At 47.6% G+C, this 25,609-nt stretch overlaps 1 protein-coding gene and 1 long non-coding RNA gene across 2 annotated transcripts; one reads left to right on the top strand and one right to left on the bottom strand.

Moving 5' to 3' along the window:
* Positions 1–8,877: 8,877 nt before the first annotated feature.
* LOC138810899 (uncharacterized) lies at positions 8,878–18,664 on the bottom strand. Its single transcript, XR_011367258.1, has 3 exons — positions 18,487–18,664; positions 14,275–14,461; positions 8,878–9,101 (listed from the first exon to the last, which is right to left on the bottom strand). It is a non-coding gene; the product is annotated as an uncharacterized lncRNA (long non-coding RNA).
* A 330-nt stretch (positions 18,665–18,994) lies between these two features.
* On the top strand, positions 18,995–23,643 carry Map10 (microtubule associated protein 10). Its single transcript, XM_069998308.1, has one exon. The coding sequence runs from the start codon at positions 18,995–18,997 to the stop codon at positions 21,728–21,730; it is 2,736 nt and encodes a 911-aa protein (XP_069854409.1). The 3' UTR covers positions 21,731–23,643.
* The last annotated feature ends 1,966 nt before the right edge of the window (positions 23,644–25,609 follow it).

Raw genomic sequence — 25,609 nt, 5'->3', positions numbered from 1 at the left:
GAGCTGAAGGATGACCCTGAGTCTCTACAGAAAGCACCACCCAGCACTTGCAGAGAAATAGGGCAGCATGCATCTTGATGAAGTCACAGGACTGTAGATCAATAGATCCTCCAAAGCCCCAGGAGAAACAGTGATTACCTGTACACAAATTAGAACCATATTGTCATCAAATGTTAAGAAAAATCCTGAGTTTTCCTGAGGGGGAAAAATGTCTTAAACCATGCCTTCTAAACCTAGCGCACGGTCCCTTAGTGAAAAATGTAATGCTAGGAATGTGATGATTGTAAGGACAGAGACCGTATCTTACAGTTGTTTAGATTTGTTAAAGGATGATCTATTAGTTTCTGTTTGCTGTGGTGACAAACACCTGAAATCAAATTTATGAAAAAATAAGGAAGGTAAGACTTGCTTGGACTCTGGGTACCAGAGCTCTCAGTCCTTGGATGAACCTCATGGCATGCATGCCTCTGTGTGTGTGTGTGTGTGTGTGTGTGTGTGTGTGTGTAGGAGCTGCTGACATCATGGTGGCCATGAGGCTGTGAGCTGGGAGGCCTGGGCACACTTACACCCTTTGGAGCACACCCCCGGTGGTCTGCTTCCTCCTGCCAGGCCCGCCTGCTGGTTTCTACCGCTCCCAATGACGCTGTCCAGGGAGGACCCTGCCGAGGAGGGCCCAGCCCTCACGATGCCAGCCCTCCCCAGAGTCCCACCTGTGCACCACAGTGGAGACCAGGCCCCCGATGCACAGCCCTCTATGGGACACTAAATCTCCAGACCGACAGATGGCTTCCAGCCAAGGGACCAAGCTACATACAGTTTCAACAGAGGTATGCCAAGTTCTCAAGACAATGTATAGATGAACTGAAACCTATAGTCACTGATAAGGAAAATAAAAACACCATAGAGCTAATTTCCAAAGTGACTGTAGCATAGAAGGCGAGGAGAGAGAAGTAGGATTGATGGCGTGCTAGAATTTTGTCCTGTTGGTAATGGATGCAGAAATGAGTTAATTTTAGAGGTCCACAGACTAACCCATAATTAGGCTGGCTTGTTAAAAATTTAAGAATGACCACCCAAACAATAGCACATAGATGACATGGTTTCTAAAAACCTACTAGGAGAAGAGGGACTGAAACATTTGGTCCAGCTAAGTAAAAGAGAAATAAAATAAATAAGAATTTATGGCACATTGGCTAACATTAAATAAGACAGCATAATTAAATACAAAAGGTTCCTGGCACCCCATTAACGTAGTTGGGTTAGGTTCCTTGACTGCTTGTCAGACACTATAGGGCTCTCTGGAAACCGTGTGCTGTTTCATAGTGGTTGTTGAATGCCAGACAAGGACTGGAATGTGGGGTTAGGGTTTGACGGCCATATAGTTTTAACCTTTACCCAAGGAGGTCAGATCATGTATTTTAGTGTGTGTGTGTGTGTGTGTGTGCGCGCGCGTGCGTGCGTGCACCTGCACGCACATATGCGCATGCACATGTGCATATGTAAGGTTGGAAGACCACATTTAACCCACAGTTAAGTCTGATGACATACTAGCTGAGCTCCGTGAGCTGGGCCCATGCCCTCGGTCAGTCACCCCTGGGGAAGTGGAGCCTTCCCTCCCTTCATCTCTGCCTTGCCTTGCAGTTTCCTTTTATTCACAACTTGCAGTTATTGTGGTAGCCTGTTGGAGTACTTTAAAAACTATTGATTTCTTTCTTATTTCCTAAATACCCATGTTAATTGCAAGAAAAACAGAAGGCTGAGATCTGAGAATCATGATTCAAAGCCAGCTCGGGCAGGAAAGTTCATGAGACTCTTTATGGTCAATCACCAAAAAGCCAAAGGAGCACAAAAGCTCAGGGACAGTGCCTGGGCTTTGAGTTCAAGTCCCAGGATTAACATGAAACAAACAAAAATCCCTCAAGTTCAGAGAGGCTAAGTGATCACCACCATGCTATCTTTCTCAAGGATTTTTTTTCTATTCTAGGAAATTGGAAAGTAGAAAGATCAAGGGCAAGAAAAGAAGCATCAGTTTCATAATTGCACATTTTGAGAAGGAACTGTGCAAAGCCTGGTAAGTTCACCAGTGTCCCTCCTCCGCTGCCCACTACCCATCCATGTCCTTCCACTGTCACCTGCTGCCCATCTGCGCCCCTTTTCCTCTGCCCAGTGCCCACGCCAGCTGCGCTCTCCTCTCCAGGCCTGGGTGGAGCTGGTTACTCAATGCACATCCCCAATCTGCCAAGTGTGGTTCCCATGTGTTTCTGAAGCCATGTGAGCCAGAGCCAGGTGGAAAGCGCCTTTGTTTGAAGCCTGGCTCACGGCCACCAATCTTGGTTAAAGTTATGAAACAATCTGGGGACAGTTGACAAGTCGGGCTTGGAGCAGAGGGTGTGGAAGGTGTTCAAGGCCTTTGTGGCAGCTTTATCTGGTTTCCTTTGAGGTTTATTTTCCCCCTTTAATTATTCAAATGAAGGCAAGCAATCGGACTTCGGCTTTGGGGTTGGGGTGTCCTGGTCTGCCATGGCTGTTTTCACTTGTTTGGTTGATTGCAATTATAGGCTCTCCTGCCCTCCTTCCATGCCCTCAAACCCCCCCCCCCATTCCTCCTGTCCTCTTCCTACCCAATTCCCTCCTTCCACCCTCACTCCATCCCTCCTGTCCTCCTCCTACCTCTTTCCACCCCCACACCATCCCTCCTGTCCTACCTGTTCCTCCTTCCATGCCCTCAACCCTCGCTCCACCTACCCCCTCCCCACCAATCACCCTGCCCTCCCTCCAGTGCTTGGTGAAGTCCTGAGCGCTGGGATGGGGTTTCAGGCTGCAAGATTCTCCTAGGCACTTGTGGCAGGAGCTTGAGTGTCTTCCCCAGCACCCCTGGCCTTCAGTGCTGCCGGTGCCCATCTAGCCGGAAGCCCCACGGGGGAAGGGTGACTAGAGAAGGCCCCCGTGGTCTGCTCACAGATGTACTCTGCCTGCCTGGGCCTCTGTGGTCAGGCAGGGAGCTGCAGCACTGCGGGTGGAGTGCGCCCCTGGGGTGCCTAGCTCCCTGGATGCAGGCAGTCCTGCTTGGGGACCTGCCACTTCCCACCCTGTCAGCGCGGCAGTGGTGGCCTTTTCTGTGGAAGTTCCCTGCTGTCGAGCGAGCACCCTTGGAAGAATGCACACTGGACACGGCCATCTGCATTGTGTGCCTCTGCTGCACATGGGGTGTTCCATAAAGTCTGGGAGAGCACCTGACAGCCGCCAGCACCGTGGCCCTCTCCCCCCACACTGAGCGTCCTGGGACTCTCCCTGTCACTGAAGCTGAGGAGAGCCCCGTTGGGGTGTGCTATTTGTGCGAGCGCTGGGGTTGCCAGGATGCCATTACAGAGCCCTGCTTCCTGGTGGAGACCCAGCGGGCAAGATGCCCCTCCACTTAGCCCTGGGCCATGCATCAGGCTTTAGCCATGCATCCTGGAGGGGGGGGAGGCGTCTGGCATAGCCTGAGGGAAGTGAGAGTACAGTACCAGCTAGTGCTCAGTCCTGGGAGACTTGGGAAAATCCCAAGTGGTTACAATTATGCAACAGGCCTCAGGACCAGAGAGATGTTGAAAGATCTGTTCTAGAATACAAAGAAAGAAACCTGCTTTGGGGGAGAAGTTAAAGATTGTATTCACATCTTTTTTTTTTTTTTTTGTCGGTCATAGGGCTTGAACTCTGGGCATGGGCGCTGTCCCTCAGCACTTCAGCTCAAGGAGAGCACTCTACCACTTGAGCCATAGCGCCACTTCCGGTTTTCTGAATGGTTTATTGGAGATAAGAGTCTCACAGGCTTTCCTGCCCAGGCTGGCTTTGAACCACGATCCTCAGATCTCAGCCTCCTGAGTAGCTAGGATTTCAGGCATGAGCCACTGGTGCCTGGGTGTATTCACATCTTTGAATACATGTCTTGTAAACAAAATGCACACCTCTCTGAGAAACCTGGCGGCCTTGCTTCAAGAACTGATGTGCACTCCTGTGCCTTTCCACAGCACAGGCTGAACAAGGGCACACAGGGAGGGGGACCTCAGCATGGGACAGAGCGGGGCTGGCGTGGGGCTCTGCCTGTGTGGGAGAGCAGCCATCCCCCAGCGCCCATGTCTCTGGGGTGTGATTACAGCCACACTTTTCTAGAAACCATCCTCAGAATGAGGTCACTTATCAAGAATTGCTTGCTGGGCAGTGAACTCTGGAGTTGTGTTTATTATGCTTCGAAACATCACCACAGCAAAGAGGATGCCTCCACATGGCCATCTCCACACTAGCATCAGGGTCTCTGTCCTCAGACCCCCTGACTTGTCCCTCCAAGAGTCCTCAGCCCTTTGACCTGTCCCTCCAAGAGTGCTCACAGGTGTCCTTGGATCACATTTTGCTATCAGCCAAGCTAATGTGTCTAACTGCCTCTCATCTTGGTTTCCCTGCCTACTGAAGGTCGTCATTCCTTCTCTTACAGAATGGGGATGCACGACTCCAGGAGCACCAAGGCTGCACAGCTCAAGCTGGCTTCTGAAGGCACATCACCCACGTCCAGGAGCCAGAGACCCTTCCTTACCCACCTCTCAGGAGCCTGGCTCTCACCTCCACCCATTGCTCACACAAGATCACACGTGCCCAGCCTGAGAGCGTGTCTGCCCCTCTGCTTACATTCATTGCCATATGAGGCTGTCCTCTTCTGCCCAGCGTCAAGTTGGCAGGTGCTGTTGTTACAAATATCCCTTTGTGGAGGTTATACTGATCTTCTCAACACTTTCTCCAGATTTAATATCCCGACTTCTGACCAATTTTTATGTCTTTAGTTGATCCTTGCTTCTCTTCTGACTGACCTCTCCATAGACAGAGGGCTCAGGTCTGTTCCTCTGAAACATGGGACAATGGATGCTGAAGATGGGGCCAGGACTCTCAGCTGCCCCCCAATCGTGATGGGCACAACTTTCCAAGAATAGACCGAGGAAAGGGTTACAAAAAGCTTTTGTACATCAGAGGCAGATAGTGTGACTGCTGTTGCACCAGAATCCTCTGGAAATCCCAGTAACTGGGGGGTCAGATCATCCAACTTTGCAAAGTAAAACATGGCAGGCCTAGAAATTCTGAGACCTGCGGTTCTCCTGTCAGGTCTCACAGTCTTGTTACTATGTTGTCTTTTGTTTTGCCTTTTATCTTACCACCTAAGGCAAAAAGGAGGATTATTTTCCACAGACTGTTGAACAAGACCTTGCAAAATCCTACTTAGAATGCTCAGCAAATTCTAAAAACCCAGTGAGTTTTCTTGGTAGAAATCATCCTACCCCCATCCTGCTGTTAATGGGTGCCACTATCCTTCAGTTATAAGAATCTAGCTACCTATACATCTGGGATATACTGAGCCTGCTGTCACTTGAGCTACCAGTGGGAACTCCAGACTCAGCACTCCATACGGCACCTAGTAAGCATACCTCTTCTGGGGACCAGGGTGTACCTACCAGCTGCTCTCAATCACTGTTCACTTGATAGACTCAGTGGAGGGCAGGGGGGTGGGGGACACTCACAAGTCTTTCCATGGTGGGGAGATGTCAAAGGCATCTGCTGGGATGATGGGAAAGGGATCTGAAGGATTCTCAGTGATGATGCCTTACAAAGGACTTGGATTTTGGGTCCCTGAGTCTCTTTGAAGTGATTTCTACTTTTGGCTCCCTACTCTAGTTTGCTAGAACCAAGACTGATGTAAGCCTGGGATCTTGGAGGGGGAATTCATGTTTCCGGAAACTGTTGTGGCTACCAAGGAAGGCAGCTAATGGCTTGTTAGAAATGATTATGCTAGCTAGGTGAGGTGGCTCAGGCCTATAATCCTTATTACTTGGGACATGGAAATAGGAGTGAGGTCAGTCTGGGCTAAAGTTCATGAGGCTCCCATCTCAAGCAATGAAAGCTGGTGTCTCAGCTTGCGCATGGTCTCAGCGACAAGGGAGGCAGAATAGGATTGACATCCAGGTCAGGTGCAGAATAAGCATGAAGCATTGGTGGAAAAGTATCTAAGGTTGTAAAGATCTGAAGGTATGCTCAAGTGATCAAGTGCCTGCCTAGCAAGGGTGAGGCCCCGAGTTCAAACATCAACACTGTAGAAGAGAGACAGAGAGACTTACCATGGCCTTTCTTGAGTAGTACAACAAAACAGTGTTAACCTTTAGAATGGCTGCCCAGTGGATGAGAACAATAAAAGCGGAACTAACTTATAACACCGACATCATCCTGGATGGTCTTTCTCTGCTGGATCCCAATAACCTCTAGGGCTCAATGATTCCACCACAGCTATATGTTGTTGTGTTTTATTTATCCTACTTCATGTCTTCTGCAAAGACACATGCTCGACTATTTGGTAAGTAGGTAACTGCTGTGTTTCTCTCTTAGTTTCAGGTAGTCGTATCAGTGCACTTCATATCCAACAAGTCTTGTAGAACAGACATGTTTTATTCAATTAAAGTCACATTTTACATTAACATCAATTGCAGTTGTCTAAATAGAAGCGGGGCTGAGTCAAACGCAGTTAATCAGCTCTACAGCTGGAGCCGAGACACTGCACCTCCAGGAGGTGTCCTGATCCAACAGGGCCATAGCATTTCCCATATATTTCCTGATTATTTTCTGGGTAAGATTAACATAAGCAATTGATTGGGAAGTTGGAATTAGCATATTGAGGAACTGTGTATTATTTATGATGGAAACCAAATTCATTCAGGCTCATAAATTTATATTTATGAGATCATAAATGTGTATATTCATTTGCAAATGTTTACACAATACACATGCATACATATGTATATGTCTATATACATATGCATATATATAGAATGGAGAGAGATGATTACCTTTTACTGAGTATCTTCTATGTGCTGACCATGATCAAACACTCCGTGTATGCTTCTTGTTTAATTTCCATCACAAGTCTCTGTGGTGAATATCATTATCCTGTTTTTTTCCCCAGATTAAGAAACAAAGGCTGAGGATTTAGGTAACATTAATATTCACGTGAAGATTATTTTTATGTTTGATTTGCAAGGTTTTAGTCTATCTGCAATGTACTGGTGTTGAATAGGGGCTCTTTATAAGCTCAAGGCTTTTTGGTATCAAAATCCATCAGAACCAGAGAATACTACATACACAGATGCAACACAGATATACAGATGCACACACATACATAACCACACAGACACACACTTTAGAGAATGAATAGCTCTCCCATTCCTTAAGAAAGGCCAAATTTTGTTACTATGGCAAGATGAGAGCAGTCACATAATGTTATAAAACTCAGGGAGAAACCACAAGCACAGAGGACCAGCAAGAAAACACCCAGTTCTCCTCCTGCTCTCACAGAGGTAGCCTGGGCCTGGGCCTGCTGGGTGCAGTGAGGAGGCTTTGACCTGGGCACTGAGGTTCCAGATGTCACCTGCCTCACCTGTGTGTGTGTCCCATAGATTCACCCTCCTCCGGCCTCCCATCAACAAGAAAGGAAAACAAAAGTGCAAACAGCCAACTGGATGCATCCAAAAAGCCAACAAATGCTTTAAAAACTTGTTTAAAAGAAAATTATTTAACAGATCAAAAGTATTTCCTAGATAAAAGACTACTTCAAAGCAACAGTCAGGCTCATATTTAACTGCTGTGCAACAAAACAAGTAAAAGTCCAAGAAGTTCAGCTTAAACGGGGAATAGAAGGGTGATATCCTTCCTTCCTTCCCATTGTTAACTTTGTTCTGGAACTTCTGGTTGGTATGATCAAACCTTATTGAGAAACAAGGTCATAGTTGAATGGTGACAACAAAACTTGAATCAATATTTTCAGATAATACTAGGTATTTTCCAGCAATACAGGTATGTTAAGGCCTTTATTTTTTTGAGCTGATATAATGGAGTACTTTAGACTTTTTTTTTTTTCAAAATTTTTTTTTGTGATTAAGTGGTTACATAATTTCCCAAATTTCACAGTATTGTGGGATAGTGATGCTCAGTTAAAGTCACAAATAAATTCTGACTTTCCTGGAGCAAATTGTCTATCACATTTATGAGTTCTATGAGCTTTGTGATAGTTATATCTTCCACATTGGATATGTACATTTCTTTTGTTTTGCATAGCATCAGCTGTTTGACTGGGTAAGTTTTAACACAACAGAATTTACCTGGTGTTGAATAGGGGCTCACCATTCTGTAGGCTGGCAAGTTGAGGGTCAAATGTCAGCATGTCAAGTATCTGGGGAGGCCTATTACCAACAGATGGCCCACCCACAGCCTGCTCTCATGGACGAGAATAGGCGGCTCTCTGGGGTCTTTCAGAAAGGGCTGGTCCTGTCCATGAGGCCCACCTAACCATCATGACCTAGCCACACCCAAACCCCTCACTCTCTGACATCCTGGCCGGGTACTGGTGGTCAGGTTTCAGCACATGAACTTGGGGATGCTACATTCAGACAACTGCAGTCCAATGTGCCTGTTTCTCCACCTCCCTGGAGCTTGGGGGGGGGGTCAGATGCCAGCCTGGCTTCCAGCCCACTCTTGCTTTCTTGCTCATTTTCTCTTCCTTGGAGCATGTCCATCTTCCCTTCCCCGTGGTCTTGTCCTGCCATCGGCCTTTCTTCTTCACTTCATTATATTCTCGGCTGCTGTTTCTCTGCTTGAACCCCAGCTGGTACAAGCCCTGATGGTGAAAACAGCTCCAGTAGAACGGATCCTTGGAGAATGCATTTCTGAATTAGATCTGGGTCCTTCACATGTTGTTTTCTGACCTGACTTAAATCTAACCTAACCATTAGTGACTCTATTTCAGCAATCACAGAACATCAATTACACGCTGTGACAAAGCAACTATATGAAATATCAAAGACACCTGCAGGTAGATAAATAGATGGGTTTATTTTTATTTTTTATTTTTGTTGGTCGTTGGGCTTGATCTCTGAGCCTGGGCGTTGTCCCTGTGTTCTTCAGCTTAAGGTGAGCTCTCTACTGCTTGAGTGATAGTGCCTCTTCTGGTTTTCTCGTGGTTTATTGGAGATAAGAGTCTCATGGACTTTCCTGCCCAGGCTGGCTTTGAACCACGATTCTCAGATCTCAGCCTCCTGAGTAGCAAGGATTACAGGTGTGAGCTACCGGTGCCCAGCTAGATTTATTTTTTTAATAAAATTTTGCTCATAAAATTTCACCATAAAGTCTTTGTCAACTGCATTTTTTGAGCTGGAATTCCACCTATAAAACTGTCTGGATCTGAGAAGTGTAGAAAGTAAAAAAACAGAAGAAATATAAAAAAGACAAAACTCCCTATACTTCCATGTCTGGAGAGAGCACTCACTAACACTTTGTTATGTATTTCATGAAAGACAGAGAATAGATTATTTTGGAGCAACCATTTCCCTCATCTCTCTCATTGGAGAATCAAAAGAAGGCTCAGATCTCTGGGATGGGAGATGGGCACCTGAGCTCGTGACCTGCTTGGAGAGGTACGTGTCTAGAGGGCAAGCACAGAACACATGAGCCAGTGGCCACTGGGGCAGATGGGGCTGGGGTGAAGTTGAAGCATAGTCTCTTTTTGCCAAATTTGTGATTTTAACAAGCATATTTTTTCCTCTTAAATGGAAAAAGTTAAAATACATTTTTGATAAATGAAGACAGATTTGGGTGCTGTTTTTACAAAAAAAAAATAAAACACAAAAAAAACAAACAAGAGAGGTACCAGGCAAAGATGGAGGAAAAGCTGGATCTGAGAATTAGGCATCAGGGCTCCACATTAGCCTGTGCCACTCTAAAATATGTGCCAGAAGCAAAGGTTCAGTTCACTGTATTTTAGAAGTAATACATGTACTCATGGAGAATGTCAAGTACAGAGATGTGTGCAGAGAAAGATAGAAATACACTAATCCACACTGGGAGCTGGGAACATTTTACTGCATATTTTAACACTGAGATTACAAAGCACATCATATTTGAGGCCACCTTCTTCACGCAGTAATACATTAGAAACATGCTTCCCAAGTTTATAATCACGTTTTTTGCACTCTTCATAGTAACTCAGTGATAGGCTATAAATTTTTAATAGCCTCTCATCTTTGTTTTCACTTGTTTCCTTTGCAGGGGGGGGAGAGGGGGGGCTACAGCAGGCTCAGAGAGCATCCGTTAGTGAAGTGCAGTCGCTGGGATGGATGGTGCACACACAAAAGCCTCTACGCATCACTTGGCACAACATGGCAGCCACCATGCTGAGGGGCTGCTAGGGAACTTTTCCCCCAAAAAACATGGACATGAACTAATTTGAAAATAGGTTTCTGTGCACATTTATGATGTTTTTGTTCAGATGAAATTCTAGAAGTAGCTGAATCCAAGGAATATTCATAATAAGGCAGATGACAGGTATTCTCCCTAGGTACTGTCAGCCATGTAGCTGAGACCCTTTTCCTATGGGAGGCATGGTGGGCCTCACCCATCCTGACCAGCTCAGGGTGCTTCAGGGCTTATTTTCATTGGCCACTTACAGTGCAAATATGACATCTCATTTAAACTTTTATTTCTTTAATGAAATTGAAGTGGATGCCATATAACTATTGCTTATTAGTGCTTCTTTTGAGAATTACTACCTTTTCATTTTGCCCATTTTCCTGTTGGCCTTGTCAGAATCTTTTTTAAAGAACTGTAAAACTTTTACATAATCGAATACTGGTACTTTTCTGGCTTCACTGGGATCGCTATTCCACCTGGAACTTGCTGGGTGTTTGTCTTTGAGGCCACTTCACTTTTTCTCCAGTCTACCATACAACAGGGCCTCTTGCCCTGTGGATAACACAGGTGTGCCAGATGGGCATCACATTTTCAATTCATTCTTAAAAGTTCTGTAATCACAGGAAGCCCTCAACTAAAGCCATAATCAGAATTTACCAAAAACATGCAAAAGTAAATATATTCCCTTAAGCCTAGTCAGAAAGCACAGGCCAGTGATTTTCGTCTCATGGAAACTGCCTTCAAATCTTTGAACCATGAAGGTCAGCTACCAGGAAAAAGTAGCATCTACTAGGCTGTCAAGTGAGAGAATGCCCATCCAGTGCAAAAGTGCACCATTATTTCTAATTTCAGTATTGAGGGCTTCATTTAGAGCTCTAATTTCTAAGCTATAAATTCATCAACTAAATTTGATTCTTCTGGAGAGCATCTTACCCAGTGAACCATAAAGTGCCCTCAGCTACGGAGCACACGGGTTTCTTGTCCTCATAGAACCCTAGGAAGGCCAGAGAACGCTCATGATCGTGAAAGACGTAAAGTATACTAACGTGTTTTATAAATGTCACATACCCAAATGTATGTGTGTACGTATATGTTTGTATATATATATATATATATATATATATATATATATATGTTATTCAAACATTAAAAACTCCAGACCAAGTTTGTGTGTGTGTGTGTGTGTGTGTGCGTGTGTGTGTGTGTGTGTGCATGCATGCATGTGCACATATGCATGCTAATCCTGGAGCTTAAAGTCAAGGCCTGGGCCCAAAGCTTTTTCGCTCAGGGCTGGCTCTATACCATATGAGCCACAGCTCCACTTCGGGCCTTTCTTTTTTTGGTGGTTAGTTGGAGACAAGAGTCTCATGGACTTTCCTGCCTGGGCTGGCTTTGAACCACAATCTTCAGATCTTAGCCTCCTGAGTAGCTAGGATTACAGGTGTGAGCCACTGGTTCCTCTAAATGCTTTTAATTGACATAAAAGAAACTAATATTTAGGACCATGATCTCTAAATATTTTGGATTTCCCCATCTTAATATGTATGCATTTATAAAATATATTTATGTACTATTTATTAAAGTTTAATATGTTTTTTAAGACAGCACACATACTAACTTTTGAAATGATTCAATAATAATACATATAACTAGAAATTTTAACATTCCCCTTCCATACAATGTAAAATAGCCCATGTAGGAAGTTTGGCTGACTTACTCTCCCTGTTAGAGCAGACCAGGACTCAACTTCTAACTCTAGGCTGTATTCACATCTATCACAGATAGCCTCAGCTTTCTGCAACATGTAGTTTCATGTTCATACTGGGCCAAGGACAATGAGGTTAACAGTTTTCATTCCTATAAAATCTATACTTGGAAATATCTCATAACCACAAAACAAACTTTAGACTTAAGATTCATGTTAAAGTCAAATTTGTGCTTTGGATTCTCAAAAGTAACCTGAAGGTTATATCTGTGTGTAACTTATTCATCTCCCCACGGCTCCGCACACTGACTTCACCTGTGTGCTCTCCGAGAAAGGACACCCAGTGAACAGCTGTGGGACTTCTTCTAAAATTCTGAAATGAGACTACAGGGCTATTTCCACAGGAACACAACTCTGCTCTCTTATTCTTGGAACTTAGAGAGAGAAGGGGGGGGCACCCAAATCTCAAGGTTGCAAACAACCTTACAAACCAATAAGCCAATTTCTGAAAATGATCTAACTTGCTCAGCATTTTCTATAACAAAATGATCTAAAATCAGGGCTTTTAGACTTTAGAAACAGAAAAGCCACAAGGAGGCCAGTGTCACTAGGCTGTGTCTCTCAGAGAGTTGCTTGCTGTGTGACTGAGGTGTAGCAGTTTGTGTGTAGACCCTAAGGGTGGGTGGGTCAGGGTGAGATGCAGTGGGGGTGCCATGTCACAGCAGCAGGCTCATCACATTCGTGCACAGGACCCTCCGGCTGGAGAGATCTGACCTTCCAGTACCCATGTCTACAAGGCCCAGTGTGCTACCTTCCATAACTGCAGTCGGATCTAGAATAATCAACCTAAAAGAGGAAGTGTTTATTTTGGCTCACCGTTTTCTCAGTTGTCCTTGGCTTTGGGGTCTGGGTAGGGGCAGCACACCAGGAACACATAATAGAGCAAAATCACTTGCCTCATAACTGGGAAGGAAGAGAGCAAGAGGCAGAGGCTAGGCCTACCATCCTCTCCGAGGGGCCTGTCCCAGTGATCAGACTTCAAGCCACCAGACTTGAAGGAGTAGATGACCACCCAAGTCATCATCATCTGGGGATGCAGCCTGAACTTACACTAGACTCTGGAGATCATTTAAGATCCAAACATATGTCAGGAAGGGCTCCAATACACCCTACTAGGGCTGCAGTAAGTGAGGGTTGGAATGAGCCCAGGGGGGCTCATTGGGAGACTGCAGTCCCCTGCTCTCCTGCAATCGTGGATTTCTTCACCATGTATAGGGATTTTAAAAATCAATGATACAGAACAACTTCATGGCTGTTATCCAATTAAGCATCCAACTCTGTGCTGGTTAGATGAATTAATAAAATTAAGAAAGACAGAGGGACTGGTGGCGCACCTTTCTAATGACAGTGCTGGGAGATCAAGCAGGAGGCACTTGAGTTTAAGACTAGGCTACATTTCAAGTTTCAGGCCAGCCTGGGGCACAGAAGGAGACCCCTGTCTCAAAACAAACAACAATCACACATAGTGAAAACTAATAACTAAAATAACTTTAAGGAAGTAAAGATTCCAAATTATCTCTAACTCATGTCCTTGTTAATGATTTGTGAGTCACAAGGTTTGAGGAATCAGCTAAATATCATTTAAAAACTTAAAAAATGATGAGAAATCTACCATTCAAATATATAACAAATATTTTCATAAGAGCATGAATGCTATTGGGAATAAAACATTCAAAAATGGGTCATACAATTTTCTCTAGGGAAAATTCAAATCCAAACATCAAAGCAAAACCATCTGGAAAAAATTTCATGATCAATACAATTTCAGGGTGAGGGTGGGAACATATCTTTCATTGCTTCTAGAAAATAAAATATTAGGGTCTCCTTTGTAGAAAAGGCATTTAAAAAACTTATGTGTATTTTAAATGTTGAGAGAGAAAGTGGTTAACCAGGAAAATCATTAGTTAACTAAGAAAATTAAGAGATTAATAGAACAAATGAACTCTGATTGCAGTAAAGAGATACAGGAGAGTCAGTGGAGGATGACAGAGGAAGGGAGAGTGGGGAAGCAGGCATGATTCATCACCGTAGCTTCTGACAGTGAGTAGAGTATACACATTCCTCCATCTCCTTCCTGTCTTGTTTTGTTTGAGGTGTGTGTTTATCTGGTATGTTAAATTTCAGCTTAGACCTCTCTGTACAGATGCAATCACACCAGAGCTCACAACTGATGATCCTGGGGACAGCTGCAGCGCAGCTCTGACTCGGCACTGGGCACTCTTCCTGTGCAGCAGCTGGGCACTCTGCAGCCTACTCACCGTGCTCAGGCCCCAGGCCCTCCTCATCCTCTTCACCGGCTGTTTTTCGATGGTGATTTGATAGAAGCCAGCAATGAGGTGAGGGTGACCTTGCCTCTCCTCCTCCCTGTAGCTCTGGGAAATGAGCTGGGTGTCGTTGGGCTGCCTCTGTCTATTTATAGCCAGGACTGCTCCAGCACACCAAGCTCTGAGAGGGGAGAGAAAAACATGAGAAGACTGGGGATTCACAGGGAGGAAGAAAGAGCGGAGGCCAGTGGAGACTGGGAGTCTATTTTTAGCTGGGCTGTCACAGCTCCCTTCAGAGCTTGCATCTACTAAGAATAATCCTTCAAAAGGAGCAGAGCTTCAGTGGCCTGCTGTCATTCCAGCCCCAGTGGAGGCAGCCACAGGGACTGGGCCTCCTGCTGCCTCCTGGGTGCTGAGCCTCTGCAGAGTGCTCCCCATGCAGCGCCTCAACAAAAAGGAAACCTGGTGTTATAAAACTGCCATGTGGAGAAAAACATTTAATCCTGTTCTTTAATCACACTACTTAGGCCTTCGATCTCACTAACCAAAACTGCAAAAGTGAGCCGGCTGAGCACAGCAGGGGCTCTTTGAAAAGGCCATGCAGTGTCCTCCATGGATGCTAGGAAGCACAGCTCCACACAGAGAACACTGCAAACTGGAAGGCAGTACTTTAAACTATTTATAAATACTTAAAATGGTATTGAGCTTGGGATATTTTCCAAACCACTGTGCTTTACACAGCAATTCTCATAAGCAATTATTTTCTTCATTGATTAATTCATTCTTTATAGACAAATAATAATGTCGAGGAACAAGGCACAGTACTAATTGCTATAGACATGCAAATGCAGGAGAAACCAAGCTACTGAGGTTCCTACAGAGAACAGCAATAATTCATGTAGTAAAAATATATGACAACAAATTTACAAGCAAGGCCACTTCCAGCCGGAACTACCAGCAAGGAGTCTAAAAGAAGTGAAGGTCAACGTTTGCAGAGGACCATTACACCCCTCCCTACCCCACCAACACCAGCACTGTCTCTATCTATCTGCCATCCAGACATCCATCCATCCACATAGCATGGAACCAACTGAGCCAAACTTCCTTTTGAAGTTCAGCTCCAGATAAGATAAATACATGTATACCTTCGGGGGGAAAAAAACCCAACTTTTAAATAAAAATTGAGTCTGTCATTCTAAAAATTTTGGTGCCATTTTGGAAGTGAAAAAAAAAACAAAACACTGTACACATATGAAAGGAGGTGGAAGAAAGGGGAGTTCCTAGTTCCTATACTTAGAACCAACTCCCTTGAGTGGCTGACATTGAAAAATGAGGCAAAGGCAGAAAGGATTCCAAATACGCCTGGCCTTTAAGATCTATAAGGCAGCAGCATTCTATTTATATGTGACCTACTTACAAATACCCTTTATTCTAAGTGGCTACCTGGGACAGACAACAGAACTGCATTCTGGGTTGTCTGCTCTCCGAGCTCTGGCAGGAGTAAGTTTCCCCAGCAACATTTACCATACATCACGGTTACAACCACAATGCTGTACAGATCCACACTCCATATGTAATGGGCTTGCAGTCTTTTTTGGCTAAGCTAAAACCTATGAAAAGATACACACACACACACACACACACACACACACACACACCACACACACACACACACACACACACACACACACACACACACACACACACACACACACACACACACACACACACACACACACGGATAGATACCACAAACCATATATACTAGTCACCAAGACTTTGCCTCATTTGCCTTCTCCACAGCATTTTCTCAGGGCATTTTGTAACAAGCTCCAGACCTTGTCCTTTCCTTTCTACTACTTTAGCTTGCATTTATCATGAGCCAGTTTCAGTTTTCATTTCCCAAGTTCACTTGCATGGGAAGTAAAGAAGAGTTTGTGAGTTTGTGAGTATATTTTTCAGCCTCCCCCATTAGGTGGGAGAGGATACCATCCAGGAATCTTGTCACCAGAGAGGCTCAGAGAGGGCTTTCTCATACTCTACCCTCAGGGGCTTTCTAGCATCCTCTTCTGAGTCCTCCATTTGTTGCTGCTGCGATGTTTGTTACCAACTAGCTGGCTAGAGCCCTGCTCCTATTCAAGTAGAAATCTTGAAGAGAATCTTTTCGGGTGCGAGCAGTCCTGGGCCCTTGAGCACCCACGACCTAGGGGCTGGACTGGCAGATCCTGAGAGCGAGAAGCCTACAGCTCCAGACTTTTGAAGCCGCAGATGCACAGTTCCAATACTTGCGCTGGAGGGTGATTGGATTTTTGACCTCCAGTAGCCATGGCACTTGACAGCTGTTTTGACTCTTAGCTCAGCAGAAGTAAACTGTAGCAGTGGACAGAAGAAACGGTGCATTCTAGTTTCACAGTTCCCTTAAATCCAGGCCTCAGGTGCTGGAACTTTCCATTCCACAGTGAAAAATGGTTTGGCTCTCTGGCTCAGGGTATCTGAGGCTGAGGTCCTCAGGCTGAACAACTCGATGACTTTCAGAGACTAAGGTCTACAGTTTCTCACAGCTTTCATGGTCTCCTTTGCCTGGCTCCCTGTTGTGTCTGCCCTATCCACTTCCAAGAACTCATCAGCTGTCCTCTTTCCCTACTGCTGCCTTCATGTAGTGGGTGTTCCACTGCTGCTTTCACTCTTCTGTAACTAGCTCAGCCTCCTTGATTAATAACGAAGACCAAAAGTAGGTAAGAAAAGACCCCTTGAAAGACTTTTACTGGACTTCCAATACCAAGGGGTAGCACAGGAGGATGTCTCCAAGCTTGCTTTATATATCCAGGAAGTGGGGTATGGTAAGGTCATGTACAGCAATCACAGCAGCCCTTCATGTAAATGTGGGACTGAGTTTGTACCAATCAGGGCACAGTATCTTATGAACATGATGACTTTCATTTGTGCCAATTGCAGTTGGTCCCTCATACATAGGAAGGACTGTTTGTACTAGTCATATGCCTTCTGCTGAGCCATCAGGTGAAATGTCCCCTCTCTCTCCTGGGTGGAGGTGGCTGCAGGTGATGTACAGTTCACAGGAGCTTGCTACGTTACAAGTCCAGCACAAGGTGTTTGAAACAATCATGGCTGACACAGTGCCTCTGGAGCCAGATTTATGCTTTGGCAGAAAGCGGCTGAGGTGGTCATGTGGCTCCCTCAAGCTGTCTTGTGAGTATTCAGAGATACTGACGCTCGCAGTAGGCTAGGCTGGCTAGTCATTTGGCCAATAAGCTTCGACTCAAGGCAGCTTGGGTGCTAAGAAAGGGCCTGACAGTTGCCAGGGAGTCAAATTATCCCTACATCCAACATCTTTAGAGAAATATTTAAAGGAATAATATCCCTAACAGTGCTTTAATAGTATCTTAACATACCTTTAACGATGTTTTAATTGCTGCCCCAGAGTCCCAGGAAGAGCTGGGTCTCTAATCCATACCAGAGGCCAAGGTATGGCGCTGGGCATGCCAAAAGGAATGCTTCACACCAAAAGGCCACCCACTCCACTCCCTCGAATACACCTCAAAAGTGTGAAAGAGTGAGCTTTGACTGCATAAACCTTCCTTTTATTCTCCTAGCATGGACAACACCATCTTGGTTGTTAATGAGCTTCTGAAGCAGTCACACAGTCGTGGAAATGAGTTAGAAACTACTCTGGTGGTCTTCAAAGAATAGTGCAGAGGCCCCCTGCTCAGACTTACCTGGGACACAGTAAAGGGATCTGGAAGGGGACTCAAAAGTCTGCATTTTCAGATGTATAGCATAGATGGAGAACTGGGGAGATAGGCTATGAGGAAAGTTCCCAGAATTTGTGAGCTTGTGCCTGGGTTACATAATTAGGAAGTGGCTAGAGACACACACGAATACTCACATCCGAGTAGGTATGTGTGTGTGTTTGTGTGTGTTTTGGTGGTACTAGGGTTCGATCTCAGGGTCTCGCATGCTAGGCAAGCACTCTACTGCTGGAGGCCTTACCTCAGCTTTTACGCCATATTAACTTCCAAGGTCTCACACTGTTGCCCAGGGCTAGCTTGGAAAGCAACCCTGTCTCTCCTGCCCTGGTGGCTGGGATTACAGACCCGAGTCTCCTTTCTGGGCCCTGACGAGCTGTTCTGATTCACCTGTGTTAATTCCACTATGCTACACCTTGACCATGACGATGGTCACATTTACCTGCGTCCCGTTTGGATGAATGAAGGGGTAACTCGGTGCCCTCAAACAGGCGAGGGTGAAGGCTGGAGACACCAAGGGCCGCAGGCAAGTGCGTGGCCTGGTGCTGCGGATCAAGTCCTGCATCCTCTCCGGGCGGCAGGGCGCCAGGTTCGCAGCCCACTGCACCGGGGTGGGTGGGGTGGACTCAGCCCTGGGGAGGGCGGCCGGGCCTGCGACATGGCAAACGACGCCAGGGATGAGGGACCACCGGGCCCCCGTCCTTGGCCTCCCACACCGCCCGGCCCCCGTCCTCCGACCTCGGCCCCCCACACCGCCCGGCCCCCGCTCCTCACTGGCCGGCCTCCACGCCTCTCCAGCGCAAGAGCCTCGGCTGTGGAGCCCGGCGCGGGCCCGCTGACCTCCCGCCTCTGACCTCGTGAGACACCGCTCCCACCTCTCGCGAGAGACCGTGGCTGGACTTCCGGCCCCCGAGCCCCGCCCCTCCGACGGCGTCTCCAGGGCCGCGGCCATGGCGGCGGCGGAGCGGCTCTTCTCCCTGGAGCTGCTCGTGGACTGGGTGTGCCTGGAGGCCGCGCCGCCGCCGCGCGCCCCGGGCCCCGCGCTGGCCTTCCGCCTGTTGGACTTCCCGCCGTTGCTCGTGCGCCCGCCGCCCGCCACCGCGCGCCCGCCACCGCGCCCCGGCGCCATCGGCTTCGGCCGCGGCAAGGCCTGCGTGTTCCGCCTGCGCCCGGCCGCCCTGCGCCGCTCGCGCCTGCGCGCCGCGCTGCTGCTGCCGCCGCCGCCGCCGCCGCCCGCGGGCCCCGAGGACGCCGCGGACCCCGCGCCCCGCCTGCTGGGCGCCTGCGACATCCCGCTGGCCGCGTCCCCGCCCCAGGGCCGGAGAGGGACGTTCGCCCTGCGCAGTGCCGAAGGCCGGCGCGTCGGGGACCTGGCGCTCTTCTACCGCCTCCGGGACCTCGGAGCCGAGCCCCCCAAGCCCGCCCTGGCCCCCTCGGATCCCGAGCCCCCCAAATCCCTCATGGACCCGGGGCTCCCGCCCGAGCTCCCCCACCCCCACCTGGACCCGGGGACCCCGCCCGAGCCCCCCAAGCCCGCCCTGGACCCGGGGCACCCGCCTGAGCCCCCCAAGCCCGCCCCGCCGGCCCAGCCCGTGAGCGCCCCGGGCGGCCCCGGGAAGGCCGGCCCCGAGAGGCCCCTCCTCCGGGCCGCCAGCCCGCCCAGTCCCCAAGGCGTGGAGCTGGAGTTCACAGCCAACACGTTTTGCCCCCCTCCGCTATATTACACCCGCCAGGCCCTGAGAAGGGCGCCTCCTGCGCAGGCCGAGATCACCATGGAGCCCTGGGGTGGAGCCGCCCCGCCCGAGGGTGCCCTTCCCGAAGCCCGGCCTGCAGACCCGCCCTGGCCCCCACGTCCCCAGGGCCACGTGAGTGCGGAGGGGCCTCAGGGGCCTCCGCTGCCGGTGGCCGCCCCTGGGGTGCGGGACCAGGGGGACCACCCGCCCAGCGAGCATGCCGCCCTCGACACCCTGAGGCAGCTGCCTTTGCTGAACGCCTTGTTGATCGAGCTGTCGGTGCTGTACAACCGACCTGTGGCCAGCCCCACCCAGGTGCACCCACACCTGGCCTGGCTGTACCGGATGGATGAGAAGGCGCCGCACCCCAAACCCAGGCAGCCTGAGCCAGACCAGAAGGAGGCCAGTTCCATGGGCAGACAGGAAAAGACCACAAGTCCGCAGTGCCTGAAGAGCCTGGGTGAAAGCTTGAAGAAAGGAAGAGAGCTTGAGAAGAGCAGCGGGGGCCTCCCCAGAAGAGGCGCCGGGGGGAGGCTGCTGTACGGCCTGACAAACACCCTGCGACTGCGTTTGCGGCAGACGAACCCCGGCATGCTGATGGTCCATGAGAAGAGAGAGCAGTACCGGAAAAGGCATGCGCAAACCTGGGGCACCCAAGTCAGGATTCCATCGGGCCAGGTCAAGTCCTTAAGCCTTGCAGAGCCAAGTCAGAGGATGATGCACACAGTGCCCAAAGAGAGGCATTTATCTCCTGGTAGTTCTTCGGTTGAGAGCAGTGATGCCTCCAGGTCAGTCAGGAGAGTTCCTGGTGAGCCCAGCACTACCCAGCAGGAACAGAGAGGAGCAGCTGACAATGCCACCATCGACAGTGGTGACCACGGGAGAGGCAGTGCTCCCTTGGGACTAGTTAACAGTGGTGATCACAGCAGAGGCAGTGTTCTCTTGGGACCAGTCGAGAGTGGTGATCACAAGAGAGGAAGTGCTCCCTTGGGACCCGTCCACAGTGGTGACCACAGGAAAGGCAGTGTTCCCTTGGGACCTGTCGACAGTGGTGACTACAGGAGAGGCAATGCTCCCTGGGGAATGACTGTGAGCCCTGTGGATTCCATTACTTCAGAAAGACCCAGGCACACAAGCACTTGGGGAGGAAAATTGGACATGGAAGGCCAGAGCCCATGTGTTTTCCCACAGGATGCTGTTGGCCAAATTGTAAGTAGGGAAATAAATCATGGGCAGGTCAGAACCACAGACACTAAAACTCTCAGTGCTGGTTTGACTGACAATACACGGAATAAAAATAACTGCTGCGAAAACATCTTAGAGCCTGAGTCCTCAGATGACTTCACCAGCCCTTGCTATTCTGAAGATTTCTGTACCCCGGAGGACACCAGCAGAAGTTGGCAAGTCCACGATTATAGCAGTGCAGGGGCAGCAAGTCAGAAACATAGTGCCTGTCCAAGTAAGTCTAGTGAAGCAAGATTGTCCCTGAGAAAAAGTAGCAGTGAGAAGAGTTCTCTGCTCAGTCCACCCTTTTCAGCTGGGTCACCAGTGCCCTCACACAGCAGATCGCATGTTAAGACTCCAGATAAAAGCGTAGAGGACGTGTCAAGCATCTCTTCCAACGATTTATCTTCATCGTCCTGGACTAAGAAGAACAGACACCACATAGATCAAACTAGTCTGTGTAATTCCAAGAGTGTAAAGACAGGTCAGGACATCTCCATTAGACATATAGCAAGGGCTGGTGGCCAGTCTGTAGATAGAAGCCAGTCGCCCCGGACATCACAGGTGAGTTCCTATCTGCCATCTAATTTGTCAGAACTCCATCTCAAGGACTTGGAGAGCAGTTCATCCGATCACTTTGAAGATGATGTTTGTTCACTGAACACTTCCAAGCAATACAGAGACATCTGCGAATTAGTAATAAACAAGCTTCCAGGATACACAGTGTGAGAATACTCACTTCTTCATGGTCTATTCAGACCATTGGCTGTTAGTGAAAACACCACTTTCTATGCAAATATTGCAAATAGCCTTTTTTTTTTTTTTTTTAAGAATTGAGTTTGTTAGCATCCTACTGCTAAATATGACCATATTGGTCATAACATCACCTTCTAAATTAGGTAAAAATTCTTTAACTTGTTTAAGAATAAAAATATGTCTACTTAAAGTTTCTCTTCAAGTATCCCAAAGTGAAGAGTATCCTAAAGCTGGTTCCTGTACGTCATTGAAAAAAGAAGGCCACTTAATAAGGGTAGCCTCAGATGCACATGTCTAAAATGCACAAAGGTACCAAAGTATTTAAGATGCAGCCTCTGCCGTTAAAGGTACTCAGAGTTTAAATGGATGCAATAGTTTTTTTTACAGGTATATGTTTACACAGTGTCCTGTGTCCTTATCATTTTAGCCACAGTTTGCAGGATTCATTCATGTTCTTCCACTGGGCTTTAGTTCTATGATGGGCATAGGCGTCCCAATGGCCTTAGCACCAGTATTTTCTTAGTATCCAGCCTGCCACTGGTATGTGGTTAGGGTGCAGTAAAAGCATTTTAACAAATGGAATAAAGTCTGGCATTTAAAACACTAGGAATGCATAGCATCAAGCAATTAAAACAAGCAGAAACCCTAAAGAAACACCTTATAGGATTATTTTTGAGACATGTTTGGAAAATTAGTTGTGCTAGGTGTAAACAGTACTTGGGTGTTTGATGAGACATTTGGAGAGGAACTAAGCTGTCTTCCCATCAGAAGATGTCTCCTTGCCAGTGCCTTCCCATGTAGTTTCTAGAATAGCTCATTTTATTACATGTCATTTCAGATTGTTCATGTATGGAAAGCATGTTTTTCTAAAGAAAAGTGACCATTTCTTTATAACTTCTTCCATTGATTTTATACTTGGACTCCTGTGTGTTCAAATATTTGTGTATGTTTTCTTTGGGCTTTGTTATACTTTAATTTTTAGACATTTTAATATAGCTGATATTTTTGGACATGAAGTGATTGCCACTTTTTATTTCATTAGAAGTATTATTTTCTTCTGAATGGTTGTAGAGTTATGTGAGGTTTAGATAGATGGTAAGAAGAGGAAAGGAGATTCTGTCAGGGGGTTAAAAGCATAAAAAGAATGACGCTCCTGGAAGTGTGAGCGTATCTTCTAGCTTAGTGTAACAGATTCACACTGCAGGGTGGTGCGAGAAAACTTGGTGAATAAGGGCAGGCCCAGACAGTAGCCATGAATGCCTAGCATAAGAATAGAGCCATTGGGGCTGGGAAGGTGGCTCAGTGGTAGAGTGCTTGCCTTGCATGCATGAGGCCCTGGGTTTGATTCCTCAGCACCACATAAGCAGAAAAAGCGAGAAGTGGTGCTGTGGCTCAAGTGGTAGAGCGCTAGCCTTAAGCTGAAGAGATGAAGGACAGTGCCCAGGCCCAGAGTTCAGGTCCCACGACCAACGGAAAAAAAAGAATAGTTGCTGTACTGTAGAGATACCTAAATGACATTGGTTGTACAGTACAAATTTTTAACAGCTATTTTTCATTGCGGAAATGATCAAAATACAAGCAATATCAGAATCTTCAAAGACATGTTTCTTTGAATATCCGCTATCATTTAGGAGTATCTGATAAGAACAGGTGAGGAAAATGATGAATTCAGTGTCGGGAGCTCATACACATCATAAAACTGAGCAGGTGGAGCTGAGCTGCTGGAGAAGCTTCCCTTCCTGCTCTCCACAAAAGTGTTCTTTTAGAATTGTGTTAGTGGTTTCTGCTGCTAAATTCTAGTAGAAATAACTATTCTCATGTGTGTTGTATTGTCTGCTAGCAACTTCTTCAAGTTCTGTCTCACACTTTAATTCTACAATCTGTAAACCGAATTTTTAAAGAATTTCATAATGAACTCCTTATAAAGCCTGTTGAATTAATTGCTACAGATTATTGAAATAATTGTTCAGGGTCATAAATAATGAAGGCCTGATAAAACTAAGCTATTGTGAAATCTGGCTTTAACGAGAGCCCGGACAGAGGTGACTGGAAATAGGGTCTAAACTCCTTTTATGTACTTCCATACTTGTTTGTGTTGCTAGGGAGGGAATCCAGGGCCTTGGGGTTGTGAGAAAAGACTGGGAAAACAGGGATATGATGGTGGTAGTGGACAGCACACTGGAGAATTTCTGGAAGATGCTAGCAAATGGGACTGAGAAGATGGAAAATGTGGTACAGGAACCCTGGCACCACAGCATGGGGCTGGGGGGGGAGGTGCTGGAAAATGAGGAGCATGCTTTCTGACAGCCCCCTCTCCCCAGGACGAGAGCAAGAGGGACAGGGGACACTTGGAACAGAGAAGAACTGCCGGGCTGGTGGTAAGATGCTCCACCCAAGGGAAAAGCTTCGGTGGTGGTTTTGCTTTGGGCACCCAAAAGTATCAAAGTGTTGGGAGACCACTGAGCCTTGTAGCGGATAAGGTGTTGTAAGACTGGTCTTTGGTACAGCAAACTGGAAGCTGTGCAGCGCTGGTCTCCGTTCGGTTGCCACCGTGGTCCCTTGGCTATGCTCCATTATTGTCCCGGGGTTGGTTTCACAACAGTGTACAGCATATGAAACAGTGGATTTGCATGTGGATGGGTTGAAAATCATGGATGTTAGAGAAAATACTGTGATGCCTGTCCCAAAGGGTGGTGTATGGATAATTACCATCCTGTCAGGAAATCAACCCTTCCAAAAAGTGAACTTTCCCTCGGCAAGGCAAGGCAGAGTAGACCTCAGAGGCGGAACAAAGATGTCTCGTGGGAAAGGTAGTGCAGGTCCTCACGTGGAGCCAGAGAAGCTGCTGCTGGAGCCCTGTCACTGTGTGTGGTGTGTGTGGGGGTTGTGAGTTCTTCCATCCAGTATGAAGGGTTGGAGTCTGGGTATAATTGCAGTCAAGGTTTCCTAAGAAGTGAGACATCTGCCCACAGGGAAGCAGAGGCTATTCCTCCTATCCCAGGGCATTGCCCCCCTCCCCTACCCCCTTCCCTGACTACAGGTTGCTTTAAAGCCCTGTTAAATGATTTTGCTGTCTGTCAGCATGCTACATGTAGAAATGTGAAAACAGCTATGGAGAGGGCGTGGCCCGAACCAGAGCTCTTCACTTCTCCTGATAAGCTGTGGAAGGGGGAACTTCCTTTCCAGTTGAGCACTGAGCAGGAGTCTGGGCAGCAGGTGTCCTCCACAGGATTGGGTTGTCCTGAAACAGTGGGGAGACCAGACAAGCGCCCTGGGATAGCACCCAAGACTGCTGTCAGGAGGCAAGCAAGCGCTGGAAGGCCGGGTCTGGGGTGGGGGGTGGGGCCGAGAGCCTGCCTTGGGACTTTTGGAATCTTGTGTTTTGTTCATTTCCTTCTTGTATTTTGCTTGGGCTCAATGCAAGGATGTAGTTGAGCTTGAAGAGCAGTGGGAGAAGGATCTGGTTGTGGCCCATCGTAGAGCTGACCCTGTGAAGGTCAGCTGCACACCAGAGGCTACACGTGCAAGACTGGAGATGCAGGCTCCAGGAGGCCCTTCCCATCTCTTCCACAGACCTCACCAGGCTACGGGACCTGTTCCGTTCTAGTCTCTTGCTCCAACGGCCTCTCACAACTTGTGGCTTCCAAGTCTGCTCTGGGTGTGCTCTGACGGACAAGGGTGGCCAAGAAAGCCCCCGCCCTTCTTTAGGTTTCCCCTCTGCATAACTGTCTGCAGGTGAGTGCCCGAGCTGCCCGTCCCAGGAGGGTGTGTGCTTGAGGGACGCTTTCCTGGTGGATAGCTCCTGGGAGGCACCAAGAGACTGAGGCATGCTAACCATATACCACAACTGTG

Source organism: Dipodomys merriami, unplaced genomic scaffold (genome assembly GCF_024711535.1).
Source record: "Dipodomys merriami isolate MVZ:Mamm:240054 unplaced genomic scaffold, mDipMer1.0.p SCAF_51, whole genome shotgun sequence".
In the NCBI taxonomy this organism is placed as follows: domain Eukaryota; kingdom Metazoa; phylum Chordata; class Mammalia; order Rodentia; family Heteromyidae; genus Dipodomys; species Dipodomys merriami.
This window is presented reverse-complemented; position numbering and strand designations above follow the sequence as displayed.

Coding starts and splice junctions, on each gene's coding strand:
- Map10 (XM_069998308.1), top strand. CDS start 18,995: ATGGCGGCGGCGGAGCGGCTCTTCTCCCTGGAGCTGCTCGTGGACTGG.